This window comes from Colletotrichum orchidophilum (assembly GCF_001831195.1).
Source record: "Colletotrichum orchidophilum strain IMI 309357 chromosome Unknown Scaffold_9.1, whole genome shotgun sequence".
Taxonomy (NCBI): domain Eukaryota; kingdom Fungi; phylum Ascomycota; class Sordariomycetes; order Glomerellales; family Glomerellaceae; genus Colletotrichum; species Colletotrichum orchidophilum.
The window spans coordinates 370,239-388,048 of record NW_019172965.1 but is presented as its reverse complement, the minus strand read 5'-3'; the positions used below and the strand labels follow the sequence as shown (position 1 = coordinate 388,048).

The 17,810-nt window shown below is 52.0% G+C and overlaps 6 protein-coding genes across 6 annotated transcripts; 3 read left to right on the top strand and 3 right to left on the bottom strand.

The window, feature by feature from the left end:
- Positions 1-491: 491 nt before the first annotated feature.
- Positions 492-4,436, top strand: CORC01_01769 (uncharacterized protein; the record flags this gene model as incomplete). The annotated part of the gene is made up of 2 exons (XM_022613423.1): positions 492-3,699; positions 3,763-4,436. 2 exons carry the CDS (start codon positions 492-494, stop codon positions 4,434-4,436), a joined length of 3,882 nt encoding a protein of 1,293 aa, XP_022480149.1.
- A 131-nt stretch (positions 4,437-4,567) lies between these two features.
- Positions 4,568-5,198, bottom strand: CORC01_01768 (ctr copper transporter; the record flags this gene model as incomplete). The annotated part of the gene is made up of 2 exons (XM_022613422.1): positions 4,568-4,685; positions 4,741-5,198. 2 exons carry the CDS (start codon positions 5,196-5,198, stop codon positions 4,568-4,570), a joined length of 576 nt encoding a protein of 191 aa, XP_022480148.1.
- An 862-nt stretch (positions 5,199-6,060) lies between these two features.
- On the top strand, positions 6,061-8,072 carry CORC01_01767 (uncharacterized protein; the record flags this gene model as incomplete). The annotated part of the gene is made up of 4 exons (XM_022613421.1): positions 6,061-6,418; positions 6,483-6,603; positions 6,662-6,913; positions 7,004-8,072. 4 exons carry the CDS (start codon positions 6,061-6,063, stop codon positions 8,070-8,072), a joined length of 1,800 nt encoding a protein of 599 aa, XP_022480147.1.
- Positions 8,073-9,024: 952 nt separating this feature from the next.
- Positions 9,025-11,043, top strand: CORC01_01766 (glycosyl hydrolase family 20; the record flags this gene model as incomplete). Its single annotated transcript, XM_022613420.1, has 1 exon — positions 9,025-11,043. A coding segment is annotated over one exon (2,019 nt), but the record flags the coding sequence as incomplete, so codon positions are not given.
- Positions 11,044-11,201: 158 nt separating this feature from the next.
- CORC01_01765 (amidohydrolase) lies at positions 11,202-14,203 on the bottom strand (the record flags this gene model as incomplete). The annotated part of the gene is made up of 2 exons (XM_022613419.1): positions 11,202-12,905; positions 12,986-14,203. The coding sequence occupies 2 exons, from the start codon at positions 14,201-14,203 to the stop codon at positions 11,202-11,204; spliced, it is 2,922 nt and encodes a 973-aa protein (XP_022480145.1).
- Positions 14,204-14,963: 760 nt separating this feature from the next.
- On the bottom strand, positions 14,964-16,210 carry CORC01_01764 (2OG-Fe(II)oxygenase; the record flags this gene model as incomplete). The annotated part of the gene is made up of 3 exons (XM_022613418.1): positions 14,964-15,728; positions 15,792-15,858; positions 15,921-16,210. The coding sequence occupies 3 exons, from the start codon at positions 16,208-16,210 to the stop codon at positions 14,964-14,966; spliced, it is 1,122 nt and encodes a 373-aa protein (XP_022480144.1).
- Between the last annotated feature and the right edge of the window lie 1,600 nt (positions 16,211-17,810).

Genomic DNA, 17,810 nt, shown 5'->3' with positions numbered 1-17,810 from the left:
ACCTCCCAGTCCGGATTATGACTAGCACCGGACTTCAGCTAAGAGTAGCCGGCGCCTCATTAACAACCGCCCATAATTATTGGCTCAAGCCTTACGCCATGAACTGGGTGTAATGTAGAATGCAAGCGGTCAAGCGGCCTCCCTGGCTCTCAATGAGGCTGGTGCAGTACCTCCCTAGAAGGACAACAAAATTCGTATTGAGCTGAGAGACTACAGTAGTCTGGTTGTCTCAAAGCCACCACAAGCAAAAAAAGTGGCTTTGCTTGGCGTGTACGACTCAGAAACCGAGAAAAGGAAAATTACTGATTGTCTCTGGATGTGCTCGTAGCTCGGTGGATTTTGCCTCCCTTCTTCCCAGGTCTTCTCCAGCTACTTTGAATGTTGAAGATCGCTTGACTTCCTCGGCTGGTTCATTCATCAAAACGTGCAAATCAAAATATTGAAACAGCCAGGTTCCGGCGATTATGCCGCGATAACGCCCCGTGGCAAAGATGCATCAACCCACACCAGCCAGACAGTCGACATTTGATTCGCAAGCGCAGTATAATCTGCAAGCTACTGAAGATATTGACGAGGACCGCAATGAGCTGGATGAGAAAAAGCACCTGCCTCCGATACCAAGGCGGCCAGACTATCGACCCAAAGCTTTACATTGGCCTTTCATCGTATGCATGATTCTTATCCTCTCCATCTTTGTGGGGTTGGTGATCTATGCTCGCAACATAATGCCGAACTCAGACAGTACAGCAATCATCGAACCTCGCCAGTATTTGGATCCAAGGCAGGATTCCAGCTCCATCAATAGAATTCTCTCAGCTCAAAGTACTCCAGCACATGATCTGCCGTCTTCATATCCCACTCCGGCATCTGATGGGCTGTTGTCAACAATCATCCAATCTAGTGCTGTCGATCTCCGGACAACCTCTGACCTTGCGCAATTACATTCTGCGACTTCAACCTCGGCATCTCCTACCTTGCAGTCTTATCCTGACGGAGCTTCTGGCATTATTTTAGGAGAATCGACGAAGCGAGTACAGTCTTCAAGTAGAAAGGAAGAAGAAGTACAAACCACAACGGTTCCCTCGGCATCAGAAAGTATACTGAAAAGCAGTTTTGCCTCAAATTTGCCTTCATCTGTACTAGTCGACGATTCTTCGACTGCTCCAACCAGTGGCAACTCGAATTCAGCAGCTAGAGCATCACCAGATGCTACTAGGTCTGGGGATGTCCAGAGTGCTAAACCCGACTATTCTCAACTTCAGCCATCAACAACCAGAAGCACGGAGAATTCACAGCAAACAGTAAGCGCTATCGAGACGGCAGTAGCCGGTACGGAAGATGAATATTTATCCTCTTCCAACCTCTCGAATCAGCTTGAAGCTCCTACCAGCAGCAACCCTTTTTCGTCTAGCTCATCATCACTTGAGTCTACTGGTGGTGACCTGGTTCTGTCAGTCATCAAATCTGAGTTCACGTCCACATTTACCCGACCGGGCTCTACCTTTACGTACACGACTTCTTTTGAGAGCAGTGCTTCCTCCACTTTTACGACGGCAGTCACAACAGCTTTTCCTGGATCCACTGGAGAGACCACCTACACGCGAGTCATCACGAGTAGCATTCCAAAGACGTTTACAAGAACATTACCGGGAAGCAACATCGTCACCACCATGACAATACCTGAGCAAACCACTCGAACAGATGTCATCAGCGACGAAAAAACTACCTATTACCAGACGACAACCAAGACCGTTGGTCGTGTAACGACCTCGACCGCGGTGGCATCTGCCTCGACCATCATCGAAATCTCCAGTGAGATCGTCGAGTCTACTGTAACTTCAACAGCTCAGTTCACTTCGCCAGCGAGATTAAGCACGTATATCTCTGTTGGTGTTACTTCTGTTCCAACGACCATTGCGAGTCTAGCTACGTCAACCGCGGCGGGCGTGGTGTACGTTTCAGTAGGGACAACCGAAATCACGCGGGTGGTTACTATTCCCGGAGCATCGAGAGGCCAGCAGAACGAACAGCCTACCCCGGTTACACAACTATTCACTAGCGTATTCGAGGGGAAGATTGTCACAGTCGTGGAAACAGGCAAACCTCAGATACTTTTAACCAGCGGCGGCGGCTTATTCACCGCCGTCTATACGCCGCCTGCTGAGACGATAGTAACAAGAAAAGGGGGGCAAGAAACGGAAATGGTGATCACAGTGACGCCATCTCTGAATGTAGCTCTGGTTGCTGTTCAGACTACTATTGATGGAACACCCACCGTCAGACTGGTTCAGTCCACGAATGCGGCAGGTTTCAAGCCTGTATCCTTAACACTGGTGTCCCAGGTCGGCGGCAGCACCGGTATCTTCACAACTGCCGACGCTCCAGAGACCATCAGAACCATAATCGAGGGTAAAGAGACCACGATAATAAGAACACCAGCTCCAAGAGAGTTTTCTTCGGTATTGGGAGGAACTCCATCAACAATCGAGTTGGTTACAACGCCTACTGGTAGCTTGCCTCTAATATTCACGGTCATCACAACCATCGGAGGCTCTCTTAGCACCATAATCTCCACTCCGAGCCCTACAACATTCCTCACTTCAATATCGGGCAAGCTCGGTACCATCACGTCAACTCCAATACCCTGGACACGAGTTTCTACCATCGGCCCATCTACGACGATCATCACTTCCGTCTCTCGGCCATCTTCAACGAGTACACCGGATACCGTCATAACGGAAATCGAAAAATTTGCCTTCACCGATGGTGACTATTTCCTAGGCAAGTTTTTCCCGGTGATTCTGGCCGTGATGATTGCAATCCCACTGCGAATTATCGATCTCAACGCGAAGCTGTATCAACCTTTTCATGCCTTATCCCAAGAAGGGGGCGCACTAGGGAAAAATAGCATGACAATCCAGTTCGATGGCTGGAATGGACTCTTAGCTCCGTTCAAGGTGCTCATGCAGGGTCATCCAGTGCCGTTCATCACGACATTAATGGTATGGTCGTCGTCTCTCCTGGCACCCTTGGCAACCGAAGCGATTGGTATGAAGCTTCATGGTAAATGCAAGATCACCGCCATTGAGGGCTGTGGTATACAACTTGGCGTCTCGACCACGGCTGCCTACGTCTTGATCGCCTTACTCATTTTTATTGTCATTCTTCTGCTAGTTCTCCTCTACCTTCTCCGCAACTGGAAGACTGGCCTTCACGCAAACCCTTGGAGCATTGCGGGCATCTCGTCACTGTCACTAAACGCAGAGATCCGGCCACAACACCTCGACTTCAAGATGAACGAAAAGATGATGAGAGAAAAGACCTATATGCTGGGGTTCTTTGAAAATAGGCACTGTCGAGACGAATACGGCTTCATTTACAATGACGAATCAGCCGACAGCCTACAATCGGCGGAGTCACGAGCTTTATCCACCGGCGACGAGTTGGAAATCAGACACGAGCGCGATACTGCGAATAAATGCCGAAAAAATACACCTTTCATCGCACTTACCTACTGGTGGCGCCTTCTTTTCATGTCTTTCCTGCTTGCCTTGTTCATTATAATCCTGTACTACCATGTTACACTTGGTCATCGTACCTCTTTCAAAGACTTTATGGATAGCCAGACATTCGGAGTCCGCTTCTTGCTTGCTGCATTGGGCGTTAGTATCATCTTTTGCTGGGAATCAATTTTCATCAGTAAGTAACCCCGCAATCAATACCGGGAAAAAACCTGGGGGTGTTGACCAACACAAATCGCAGGCATTGCTATCGTTAGTCCGTATTACCACATGGGCCGACATTCTCAACGACCAAAATCATCTATCCTTCTCACGCGTCCCACGAACGGATTCTACGGCATCTATGCAGCGATCCTCGAAGGGAACATTGTGCTGATGCTGGCAGCTGTTATGTCAATAATGGCCGAATTCCTTCCCATGCTACTGGCCAATGTGCCGTACAACCTAACTCAGACACTCAGTTCGCACAACGTCTGCTCGATCATCAGTATGACGATCTTGGGGCTCATGATGGTGGCTGTGGGGGCGAGCTTGTTCATCAAATGGCCCAAAATGCCAGTCGACCCGCGGAGCATTGCCGGCGCGATGTACTATGTCAACGAAAGCAGAATGCTGGATGACTTTGAAGGTCTTTCCCAGCTGGCTTCATCGGACAGGAGGAAGAAAGTTGAGGAACTTGGTCGGAGGTACTTTTACGGCGCTCTGACTGGAAGTCATGGAAGGCGTATGGGCGTTGAATCAGTAGAGAGTGTGGAAGACACTGTGTATACCGGGGCAAATTGGCTTCTGCCACAAGTTGACGGAAGTCACCACGAACGGGGAGGTTCGCTAAATCTTGACGAAACTACGGTCAGCCCGGTTGATGGTATTCAAGCAGGACAGAGGCCGAATCAGAGAGAAGCGAGTTTAGTGTGACGACACAGTCAAAGAAGCGTTGTCAGAGCATAACTCATAGCCCCCTATTGTTATTGATCAAACACTTCGCTCAAGAAGAAGCCTCCAAATATTCAAAATTCGACCGCTGTTATATCCATTCACTTCTCTTCCTAGCAGTGGATTGTTGGACTACCGCCTGCGAGACCGCCGAGGAGGAATGTGCCGAGCCAAACACCACTAAGCACAGAGAGGAAATAACCAACATTCATCGTCATAACCGCGAGCATCCTAGGATATCTGTTAGTTGGTTGGGCGTTTCACGGAATCAAGGGAATTTGCATACAGAAGATATCCTATGCCGCCGACAATGACTTCGTATGTCGCCCTCGCGGCAGCGGCGCCAGCCCGCCAACCCTTCCACCGTCCAACAATATCTTTGCGAATCACCGCGCCAGCGTGTCCAGGCTCAACACTCGCCGCATGATGGCCTGTCAAGGCCTCCTTGTCTGATTCGTATGCGGGATAGTTTCTCCAGAAACGGTCTTCGAGCACTGGCTTCAGAGCTAGTAGGAGGCGCAGAATCGAGCCTAGGACGATGAGGAAGATGCAGGTGCCGGCATATTGACCGGTGGTTGTCGGGGTCCACGCGTCCGAGTACAGAGGTGTTTGGAAAGCTTCGAAAAAGGTCATGGCCATTTCAGACATTGACATTGACATGCTGCCGCTTGACATGCCTCCGGAACCTGCACTGGTCGATGTTGCCATCGCCATGGCTGTGCTGGTGGCCATGGTCATATCCATGTTAGTCGGCTTGGGGACGCTGATCGATGGTTGCTTTTGAGTGGCGCCGAATTCGGTTCGAGTCAAGCAAAATGTACACAGTTGATAGAGTCGGTCGGTTCGTCTGGGCGTGAATTCGTAAAGCCAATTGAATGTAATTGGTTGTTGTGAAATGCTAGACTTTAATGATTAGAAACCACAACTGATTGCAGCCGGCGGCATCATATGATTTATGAAATAACTCATCTTCTCTCATCCACGCGAGGTTGATGATGCGGTGGAAGTCGGCACGAGCATTACTATGAGCAAGTTTCGCACCTCATCCCGGGTGTTACGGCATCTGACGTCCGTGTCGTCGGAAACAATGTGGGAAAAGAGGGTCCCGAAACGCGCAAGTTGACTCCATTCTCCATGTGGGAGTTTGTCAAAATATAGAGCTTGGCCAATTGCAAACCCCGGTCAAAGTTGTCGTCGTATCTGTTGGTTGTCTAGTGTGACATTAGAACCGCAATGTGGCATGGGTAGTGCTTATGTGTCGGGTGCGGAGGGTTAAAGAGCTCAAATGTGCTCAAAACCCGGGGAGTTGCAGCGCAGGATTCCCGACCTCATGAACCGAAATAACGCGCTCAAGTGTACGTAGCAACCGGTTTGATACCTTGATAGTGCCCAATATCACGGCAATAACATCCGCTATGAGCAATTAATAATGTTTTATTGGCGTATTTGCCAGAACCGTCGAAATCTACATCAGCATCAGTTTATCCACAGACAAGGTGGTCGTCAAAGTTTTGCCTAACACCGTGTTCATGGTAACTCTTTTCTACCCTTATTTCTGGGCAAAACTTCATACTCAGAAGTCGATCTTGTGAATCTTGATGCCATCATGTCTCTACCATGGCTGAGCCAGCCGGTCATGCTGCATTCGAGTCGCGACGCTGGAACATGCTCCATGACGCCAGAGCAATGTGCCTTCAAGACTGGCTACTGGGTGTTTTGGTATGAGGCTGATCATCGATACGGACTACCTACGGTTGCTCTCTTCGTCACTGCAGTATTGCTCGTCGCCATTGCAAGCTTTGCATCGACTTACGCCCCAACGTCGTGGAGGAGAAACGCAATATGGCTACGGATACTGTCATCAGGCCGTTTGTTATCCTACAAAAGCTGGCGCTTTGGGTTCTGGAACACACAATCATTAGGAACATACCTGCTTGGTGCCGTAGGAGCAGTGTTCTTCTTTGGTCATTACTACCCTCTGACCTGCCCAAATCATCGATGACAATGATAGCTGACTCCATCCTTTAGCAATGACGCTTGGTCCAGAGCCCTACTATTGGCCTAACACAAAACAACTCAGCTTCGGAAATTCCCCGCCGATCGCCACCCGAGCTGGTTACATGGCCCTGGCATGTATGCCATTTCTCTTGTGAGTGTCTACAAGCTATTGTACTATTTTTTGGCGCTCTCTCTGACTATGTGTCTAGTATTCTAGGTGCTAAAGCGAATCCGATATCGGCCCTTACCGGTGTTTCCCACGAGAAACTCAATATCTGGCATAACTGGGTGGCTTGGGCCATGTTTGTACTAGCACTGGTACACACATTTTCCTTCATTGTCTTTCACATCTGGAAAGGGGACATAGTCAAGCAGTGGAACGATGGAGGGGTGTGGGTTACAGGTGTCATCGCCATCCTTGCACAAGCATGGTTGACCTTCATGTCGATTCGCTGGATCCGGTATGTTGCTCTAGCAAGGCGTGCCACCTCACTCCTAACCTTTAAGCCTTTAAATATGGGCAATCACTGACAGCTTCCTTGCGTTGACAGAGATCGATACTACGAGCTTTTCAAAGCCACTCACCTCTTTGCCGCTGCCGTCTTCTTCATATTCTTCTTCATCCACTGCGACTTCCGTCTTACATCATGGGACTACTTCATCGCTACAGCTGTTCTGTACTCCCTCTGCTTCTTCTACTCACAGTTTAAAACGTTTATGGAGCATGGTGTGAAGCATGCTCGAATTTCGCTGGTTACACCTCATTGTCTCAAGGTCGTTATTGAAACCAACACGCGATGGACACCGGGACAGCACGTGTATCTGAGGTTTCTGACCGGTGGCATACATGCACTCACTGCCCACCCGTTCACCGTTTGCTCAATCCCACGAGGTGGCCAGCGCAGCCAAATGGTCTTCTACATCCAACCCAGGGGTGGAATAACGGCGAGATTGGCCGCGATTGCTCAGAAATCCCCCGAGGCATCTATCCCGGTGCTTCTTGATGGACCATACGGTGGGGTCACGGACCGATGGTTTACTGGCTTCGATCGAACTCTCGTTGTCGCCGGGGGTGCTGGGGCAGGATTCTCTCTACCAATCATCGAACACTTTTTGCAACGCCAACTTGGAGGAATCTCAAACTCGGAGATGGAGGTTTTCATTGCAACACGCGATGTAGAGTTCCGTGAATGGTACTGCAGAGCTTTGGACGATATCATGGCTCGACACCCGCTTGGCGAGGACAAAAAGTCACCGAGTATTTCCATCCATTTTCATGAGACAGGAACCTCGGAAGAAGCCAGTCCCACACCTTCCAACGCGGACTCTCCAGCATATGGTAGCGACAAAGAGGTGATGGAAAATTCTGGGAAGTCTTCTGAGACTGGGTGGCAATCTCCGTCAGGACTGGTCAGTCTACGGACATATGCTGGACGGCCAGACGTCCCTGCGGTTTCTAGGCAAGCCGTTGAGCAACCAGGAAGCGTAGGAATGGTGACCTGTGGTCCGGCATCAATGGTCTTCGACATAGGGGAGGTTGCGGCTGAGGCCCAGAAACGGATTTTGCAAGGCGGAAGCGGTGCCCGCGAGGTCTGGTTTTACAAGGAGAACTTTTCGTAAGTCTAGTCTGCTCCCAATTTAGGTCTCTGGAAGCTAATGTGGCTATCTAGGTACTGATCTTCAGGTGATGAGGCTTTCAAGCTGCACACTGTCAATTCCCTGGAACATTTTAACTCTTCACATAATTTCTTCCATAAGTACCTTATTCCGCCTTCCACGCCCCTGCACCGTGCCTCCCAAGAGGGCCACATAACGATTGTGGAATAACTCATAGGAAAAGGGCTCAAGGTTTGGGTCAAGCCTATCGTCGGCTATAGTCCTTCACATCCGCCTGTCGTAGAAAGGAACTTGGAAGCGGCTTGGCAACTAGTAGATGCTGGGGCGGATCAGAACACGAACAACTTGGAAGGAAAGAAAATGAACTACTTCACGGTGTTGCTAAGAAAGGCATGTAGAAGTGGCTCGTGTCCTTGTTGTGAGAGGAATCGACATGGATGCATTGACGTTAAACGGACAGTCCGCCGTCGACTTGGCAGAACTCGGAGAAGAAGAGGCGGTCCACAACCTGTTGATCAAAGTGGGAGCAAAGCAAGGGACGGACAACAGCAGAATTCTAGTTGAGATTACGGTGACGTTACCATAGCAAAGCAAGCATTGTTACATCAGACTGTCAATTTGCGGGGCAACGCTGCTGATCTATCTCTCAAACTTAGATTAAGTGTGGGGTGATAACGCTGAAGCCGAGATACGGAGAGAGACATATAACCCTTCTGCGTAAATGGAAATCGGTCTGTTAACAATGCAATTGGAGTATGTTCAATCAGGTGGAATACGGCAGGCCTGAGTGACGCTGGGGCGAAACAAACCTATCCCATGGCTCTACTACAACTCATCACGGCACTCCTGTACCCCGGTGTTGGCAGGGGGTCTCCAACTTCTCCCACCCACTCTCCGAACTTCGGAATCCTCTCCCGGCGCCGTGTGGCAAGTAAACAAAAGCCCCAAGACCATCTACATCGAGGACAGTCTCGCCTCTCGAGCCGATACAGATGGTCTGACTCTCATACCACCAAGCGGCTACGACTTTGCGACGCTCTTCCAACATGATATTAGTGAGCTTACCGGCGTCAACTGGACGTTGCAGCGCGTCGATCGTCTTCCCAACCCCGCAAATGCCAGCGGCATCCTTCTCGGTTCCTTCACCGGCAACGCCTCGTCTCTCACGTACGAAAATGGCAACCCTACATCGGAAGGATATGAACTCGTCATTTCTCCAACGGGCGCATTGATCAGCGGCACAGGCGCATGTGGAATGTGGTGGGGGACTAGGACGCTGCTCCAGCTGCTTCTCACACGGAACGGGACCCTGCCCGCGGGGCGATCGGTCGACGCGCCGGCGTATGCCACACGGGGCTTCATGCTCGATGCCGGACGCAAGTGGTATGCCCCCGCTTTTCTAAAGGAACTTTGCAGCTTCGCGTCATTCTTCAAGATGAACGAGTTCCACTATCACCTCAGCGACAACTACCCGCTCAACCGCGGACGGAACGCGTCATGGCAGGAGGTGTACTCGCACTTCTCGTTGCGGCCCGAAGACGAGAGTTTGCTGCCGATCCTGCACGGTCGCGAGAACGAGACCTTATCACGAGAGGATTTTGCCGACCTACAGAGCCATTGCGCGTCAAGAGGTGTCACCGTGATCCCGGAGATTGAGGCCCCTGGTCATTGCCTCTATCTGACCAAGTGGAAACCCGAGCTCTCGCTGCCGAAGCGCGACTTGCTCAATCTCTCGCATCCAGACACCATTCCAACCGTCAAGCGGATTTGGGCAGAGTTTTTACCCTGGTTCGAGACGAAAGAAGTTCACGTTGGTGCAGACGAGTATGATTCGACGCTGGCTGATGACTACATTGGGTTTGTGAACGAAATGTCATCTTTCATCAACTCCACGGCTGGCAAGCGTATCCGAATCTGGGGTACGAATGAACCTTCGGAAAACAAGACCATCTCTAAAGATGTAGTCATCCAACACTGGCAGTACGGTGAGTCGGACCCGGTTCTGCTGGCAAACAGCGGTTACAATGTCATCAACTCGGAGGACTGGTGGGCATACATGTCTCTCAAGAATGACCACACGCCTATCCTGCCGGCTCGATACCCCCAATTCTTCAACGAGAGTCGGGTCCTCAACTTCGCCAACGAGCCTGGGTGGCAGTGGACGCCCGCCGATTTCGACCCGTTCAACGCGACCATGCAGCTGCCCGATACTTCGCCCTCAGACAAGGGCGCCATTCTTGCGGCGTGGAACGACAACGGCCCAGATGCATCTACCCAGCTGGAGGCGTACTATGCCATGCGTCGAGGCATAGCACTGGTTGCGGCACGCGCGTGGAGTGGCGGTCGTGGAGCGAAGCTTGTGGAAGAAGGAGTGGCGCCCAGCATCGACTTCTTCACGCCTCTCGCACCAGGGCAGAATCTTGAACGCGTGTTGGAAAAGCCTGAGCCTGGATTTAACGGCCCACTGTTCTCCTGGTCACGCTCTGCCAACGACTCCGAGGCAGTACACCTTGGTCGCGGAAGCAAGGGGATGAATTACACGCTGGGATTAGCCGCCACGGGCCCCTTTACGCTGTCCGGCCCGGACAATACTCTCTCACTCGATGAAAGTGGCAGCCTCGTGTTCACTTCGGACGGATGGCCATACCCTTTGCGATCCGTTGGTGAATTAGATGCCATTCAGCTCGACCCAGGGCACCCGGGTCGGATCTGGTCGAACGTGACTACTTCAACACATGAAGCGGTGACGGTGTCGGAGCTTCCGGCGAACATCACCATCACCACAGACGTGCTTCATGGGAGCATGGCATGGATCAATGGCCATTTTGCAGGGCGGTTCGAGGTGTTTGTTTACGGTGGTCGTAACACACTGTTCAGCTGGAGCCAAATGGCACTTGTTGCGCCTTTGGAGGATGTAAGTGGCCCTGGGTTGCGGAGCATCGTGGTCGGAGGGGCTGTCAACATTGCACCGTAGAAAGAGCGTGTAGCCTAATATAAGAGAGTGCTTCTTAATATTTGGAGTCATATTATTCATTCTCCTGTGTCGTTGAAAGTCAGACATGCTGCCAACCTCAACTAAATTCTACCCCGTTTCTTGTCCCTCCATTACTAATCTCTTGATTTTTCTTCATCTCATCTGGAGATTAGCAGCTCTGGTCTTCCGTCACCAACCGCTCGTATCCTGGATCCAATCTCAAGCGGACTGCCGTCATGTATCACAAAGTGATCAAAGTGATCATCTCCAAGGTCGTCCTCCAGGCCAAGGATACTGTACACGTTCCTTCCAACCAAGTCCAGTGCCATCTTCTCGTCCAGTCGTCCTTCGCCATTGCTGTACGCAATGCCCGCGAGCAATCCAAGGTCCCGCACGATCCAGTCCTCCTCAAGGCCGATGGCGACAGCAACTCCGGCCTGAAGCAGAACATCAATACTTGTGCCGTTAGTCAAAGGCGCGCCCGTGAGGGCTCGCCGCTGATCCCAAGAGATCGCAAAGGACTGCATTGGCGCCAAGATAACTCCTACCTTGGCCGCAAACAACGCGTCAGCAACTAGGTGTGCTTCAGCGCCGCCATATATGACCAAACGAAGCCTCTCCGTACTATTGGCGATCTCTGAAAGGACCTCTTCCACCGTGCTTTTGACATCCAATAGGGTGGCAATGGTATCCGCACTATGCACTGTCACGACGAGCGCCATATGGCCTTTGACAACTTTCTGAAGAAAAGCGGCCTCTGAGTATCGTTCTTCCACAGGAATACTGTCGTTCGCAGTTAAGGAAGAGACTGCCTTGAGAAGCTTCCGTCGCAGATCACCAACAGCAGCCGATATGGACGAGACTCCATCGACGCCACTCTTGGCAGAGAGATCAAGCGTGTAGTGGACAGCAGTGTCTCGAGCAAATACGGCTCCACGGTCGAGGATGGTCCCAGCCCCAGTCAAGAATCCAGTACTCGTGCCGTGATGCGTACCAAGGCCAGTAAACTTGGGAGCTGAGATGGCCCGCGTGACCCCGTAGCGGTGGGCAACTTGCAGCTTCTCGGTGTTGAGGGCAAGCCCGTCAACGGCGCGGCTGAATCTCCCTCCGCCTGCACCGTTGTCGGTGTTTCGTTCCGAGTCGATAGCGTTGAGACCGATTGTTGAGCCAAAAGCAGTGAATGGTGGAGTGAGGTAACCGTTCTTGAGGTGAACCAAGCTGCCCTCCCTCTCAGACGCTGCCTTGAGCTCATATTCGCAGGTTCCAACACAGGTAATCTTGCCGTTTGATATAGCTATGTTATATGTCTTTCCATCGGTGGCCAACCCTTCCGGTCTAACGGAATGCAGCACTTTTGAGACTCCGGTGAAGACAACGTCGTCTTTGATGACCTGAGGTTTCTCGATGATTCTGCCCAGACTCTCATCAGGGACCATGGTACCCTCAAAGGCCTTATTCAGCGTGACCGGCTCATCATATTGGGCAGTCCCGTCAATCCAGACCTGGACCGGCGTAGCCCCGACGCTTAATGGGTCGCTATCCCAGACGACGATATCGGCATCGAAGCCAGCCTTGATTTTACCCAGCCGATGCTCCAGGCCTAATCTCTCGGCCGGGGCAGTCGTAACAGATGCGAGTGCCGCATCGTATGGAAGACCATACTTGTACGCTTTTGCCGCCTCAAACACCACATGCTGCGCATTGAGCACCGGGTTATCGCTAACGTAAATGGGAACGAGGCCAGCGTCGTATAAATGTTTGCCTGCGTATTCTGAGCCGAGGGCAGCTTCGGCTTTGTACCACATGTTGTCGGCGAAGAGGGCAGACGCCGGTGGGTTATTGCCCCACGCCCGTTTGAGGATCTAGGAAACGAATGTGTTGTAAGCGATAGTCTCCAGCACGCCATGTAGAGAGGCCCTCGTGGGTGTTGCGATACACTCACCTCGGGTACGAGATGCGTCTGGTGAGCATGATGAAATGCACGAATGGGAAACCTGAACTCGTTTGTGTGGTCTATGAACGCTTCAAGGTCCGTAATAGTGTAGCAATGAGCATGAACATGAACCTGGCCCCTGAGCACAGCGATTAAAGCCTCCCATTCCAGATCGTTCGGAAGATAGGCCTGAACGTGATTAAAATCTTTGGCAGCGGCACTGCACCAGTCGTCTTGCTCGCGAATCAACTTGGTAGCATGCTCAAAAGCCTGACGAAACTCCCAGCTCTCGCCAAGGCGGCTATAGGGGCCACGCTCGCCCGCCTTCCCATGGACCTGCTTGGAATTTTCGCCGCAAGCCATCTTCATATGCCTCCAGGTGCGGTCCGGATCAGCCAGCATGTCAACGACGCTGGTCTCATTGCGTCCGTCGGCAGGGCCAACGGCGTGCTTGATCACAAAGGCTTCGCCGCCGATATTGTTACTGGACCCAGGTAGTATCAACGACGTGGTGACTCCGCCCGACTTGATCACCTGAAGTTGGTAATCGGTCGGCTGAATGCCATCAATGGATCGAACATAGGGAGTGATGTCCTTCGACAGCTCGCTGACGTCTTCGTTTCCGTGTAATGTGGGCAGCGAGTGCACCGCGGCATGGCTATGCATATCGATGATACCGCTAGTGAGCGGCCGCCCTGCCGCATCGTAGACGAGAACATCCTCGGGGAGGGCGGCTACCGTGATGTCCTTGGCGACTTGTTTAATTAGACCATATTCGACGAACACGTCGGCCGAGGTCCACGACAACTCGGTTGACCCTTCAGCCGGCTCCCCAACCCATACCGTTGCGTTTCTAATGAGTGTGGGCTTCTTGCCGTCCACGTAGCGGGCGTTCCTCGTTCTGCCGTAGCCCGGTGGATCAATTGGTCGACTGTGCAGTTTCCCGCAAGTCGCCAGGTCTTCTTGCAGCTGACGCGTCGAGAGCCCATGAATCGTGACTTCCGGTCCGTAGGCGCCGTCTACGGGATGAATATGTCTCCATTGCGCGTAGACGATGAACGCGAGGCATGCTAGCCCAACAACGCGCAGTGTTCGTGACCTGCGGGGTAATAGTTGGAGAAACGCCCGCACTGACGAAGGGACACGGAGAGTTTCCGCCGTTGTCACCGCCGGAGGGCTGTAGGGCGGCAGCTCATCTCTCTTCTCCGCGCCCAGGAACGGTAACATTGTTTCGGTCGTCGGTGTCAGTGGCTGAGGAGGGCGGCAGGAACATTTGCTACGTGTGAAGTCTGACATGAGCACACCAACAAAGGGCGACAGTAGCACATTAGAGCTATTTGGGTGAGGATGCCCTTGTCCCAGCTTCCAAGGGGGGCGGCCTTTGGTGATCACGACAAGGATTCGAGACAGGGCTAAATTCGCCTAAATTAGTTCCGGGCAGCCCCAACTGAAACCAAACAACCTCCCAAAGCTTTGTGTTCTCAGACCGTTGTGTCGAGGTTCTCATATGCTCATAGGCACATGGCCATTGAGCTGATAGGTTTCTGGGAAAATGCCGTGATAATCAATAGCGACGGATAAGCAGTGCCTAGTTCCTTTCCGTCGGTACCTGTACCGAATCATCGAAAGATCTTACTGGTATTGACTCTGGCTACTGACGCCATCTGGATTCAGACCCCGCTCTGATCACAGTGCCGCTGGGCAGAAACAAATAGAAAAAAGAAATGCCGCATGATGAATACGAGGGCGTTTACCAAAGTTTTTCGGCAAATGTTGCCGATCACTCGTCCATGTCGGCAGAGATTCAGATACGGACTGTGTAACCGTCCGGACTTGATCTTGTCCGCGATGAAAGAGTTGTTGTCAGCACATGGATTGTTTGATTGACTTTGTGTTCTCTCTTAGGCACGAATCCCCACAAATCGCGATTTGTCAAGCTACCGCAAGTACGTGTGTTTGGTCTCATTTTCTACACTAATACTGCGGCTCAATGGGCCTCAACCAAAGTCTCCTTGACAGCTGGAGCTTGCTTCAGCTCTTCCGCGGGCACCTGGGGCGCGTGTGCCTTGGCAACTGGCTGCGCGTAAGGCGTCCACTCCTCATCAGCAGTCATGCCGCCGTACAACATTGACGGCGGGGCAAGAGCCTGGATATCGGGAGTGGCCTTGAAGAGGTAAAACTTCTCATCGTGCCACTGGCCAGCAGTGACGTACCTACCCTCGCTGTCCTTGAACATGGTGTCGTTCTCGGCACGTAGGAAGTAGGCGATGGAGTAACGGTGCTCCTCGGGGTTGAAGGGGACCACGCGGTGGATGCACGACATCATGGTGTGGCCGCTGGCGAAGCGGAGGGAGTCGCCGACGTTGATGATGGCGCAGCCCTTCTTGGGAGCGACGAAGCCGAACTCTTTACTGCCGGGGGGGCGGATCTGAAGACCCCACTCCTCGGCGAAGAGAAGGGTGAGGGAGCTGATGTCGGTGTGCTTCTGGTGACCGATCTGGTTGTCCTTGATGGGGTCGGCGGGGACGTAGTGCATCATGGCCAGCGTGGAGGTTGAGGGGCGATCGTTGCGGTGGGCGTTCTCATAACGGGCGGCGCCCACGAGTCCCATAGCAGAGGAGAGGCCAGACAGGACGGTCTTGGTCACGAGGTTCGAGCCGGAGATGGCGTTCTTCAGAATTGCCTTCTCGGTATCGTTCTGGAGGATCTTGGGGAACTTGGGGTCGGATCTTTGGATCTCGTCACGGGAGACCTGGCTTGGGGTAAGTCACAATTCACAAGTAGCACTCCAACAAAGATTCGGGTAGCAGCTCACCTTGAACATCTCGTATCCGTCCCTTGTGTTGGGGAGACCACCCGTTCGGGAGCCAACGGGCTCATATCTGGAATTGTGCCATTAGCATTTCCTGAGCATTTGCAAGTCATGAATGCCGAAATAGCTCACCCGAGATGCGCGGTGATGAGACCAAGCTCATTCTTGTCCTCGATAGGAGCCTCAAAGTACCGGTGCATAAGCTCCAGGGTCTTTTGCTGGTCATCGAGGAATCTGCTGCCGTCCAGGCCGTTCAAGTCCAGGTAGAAGAAGCCCTGCTGCTGGCAGATGCGGAGCATGTTCTCGAGCTCAGCTGGCTCCTGGGACAGGACACGTCCAAAGTCAACGGTCTCCATGGGGTAGATGGGGACCCTCTTCCCCGCCCACTCGACGGTCTGAGGAACTTCGGTGGAGACACCCATGATGAAGATGTGTGTAGGAAGTACGGGTTTTGAGTGGGCTAAGGTTTTGAAAATTGTTGATGGTTCTGGAGACTGAGTTCACGAATTGTAGGTAAGAATTCGGATTCAGAAGAGGGATCCCTTTCAACAATATGTAACCCCGCCGGCGAACTCTCCTATTTATACATTTCAAGATTGCCTAGGCTCAGGGACCTGACAGAACCCTGACGACCTGGCATGTCTGGGTAGCTCTGCCTGAAGCTCCGGGTCTGATGTGCGTAGACGCACCAACAAGACATGGACTCCTTTGCCCCCTCATTGTAAGCAATGCGACGACAGATCCCTACCACCTCATCATTTCTTTTTTATCCTCCTTCCACATTGCTGTGATTAACAACGTCCCATTGAGAGAGACCTAGAGTTGCATGCAATGGTGCGGGGTCTCGGGCCAATCGGCATATTTCTCCATATCACATGCGTCCCGCTCCAACGAGACTATCACTGACAGCTCGAGGAGCTCGATGCCTCTTTCGTATCAAAAGTGGACATCTCGCTCTAGCGCTGCTTCATCCGGTTCGGGATCGCGATACTCTCAGTGTCTGGTAGGACCCCGCTGTCTCATACTACTCAATCGGATACAGTCCGTCTCATGCAGGGCGTGGGAATTGCATCATTTCTTGGCCATCTTATCATTTCTGGAAGAAGAAACCATCGATTCCAGCCGAGAAGAGGCGCCTCTCTGAATCCCCAAGTTTAGCTAGATGCGTTTGTGAGTACATGGATGTTGGCCTGGGCAACACCACACAAACAACAAACACCCCGCTCTCGGTACCTAGATTTCCTTACGTGCTTGGAAGATGCACAACTTTGAAGTTGCGTCCTCTCGGCCTTTTACCCGACACTAACGCCGCCAAGCCCGGCAGATGGCCCACCGTACAAAGTACTTGCTTATTCATTGGCTGATATCGGACACAAGGGACTAACCAATGTCTTTCCGTTCAAACGAAGCCGTGCCTGGTTTCTGCAACTAAGCTGCTAACTAAGTGGGAGACAACGTGTCTTCCGCGTTGCAGAAACTCGAGACTTTGCTAGCACAATGATACTGTCTTTTAAGAAACACTTGAAGACCCACAAGGGTTCCTCTGAGATGCCGCCACCGTTCGGGAGTATTCGCAAGAAGACCCCTGCCTATCCGCAGGATCTAACACAATGCGACCAACATGCATCCCGTCCATTTTGATTCGGCGATGTGGGTTAACCTCAGCGCGGTATCCGCGAAAGACGCGTACCATGCTCTGCAAGCGAGCTGTCCTGCAAACAAGCGGGTTGGAAATCGGAGAAAAGACCCCGACGACAAACCCCGCGGCGATAGCTGACCACGTTGGCGGGGTTAAGAAAGGGGATAATAGATGAAATGACATTAGGCATCGCAATTCGCAGTTGGCGATCACTTCGAGATGAACACGTGTAGACTTGGCATCCTATCCTAGCCAATAAGGCACCAGGAGTCACAACCGAGGTTGCACTTGTCTCGATGAAAGTCGCATTAGCCAAGTGAGCCTAATTAATAAAACAGGTTGAAAGGCTCTTGGCTTTCACACGGAGTTTCAGTATTGGACTG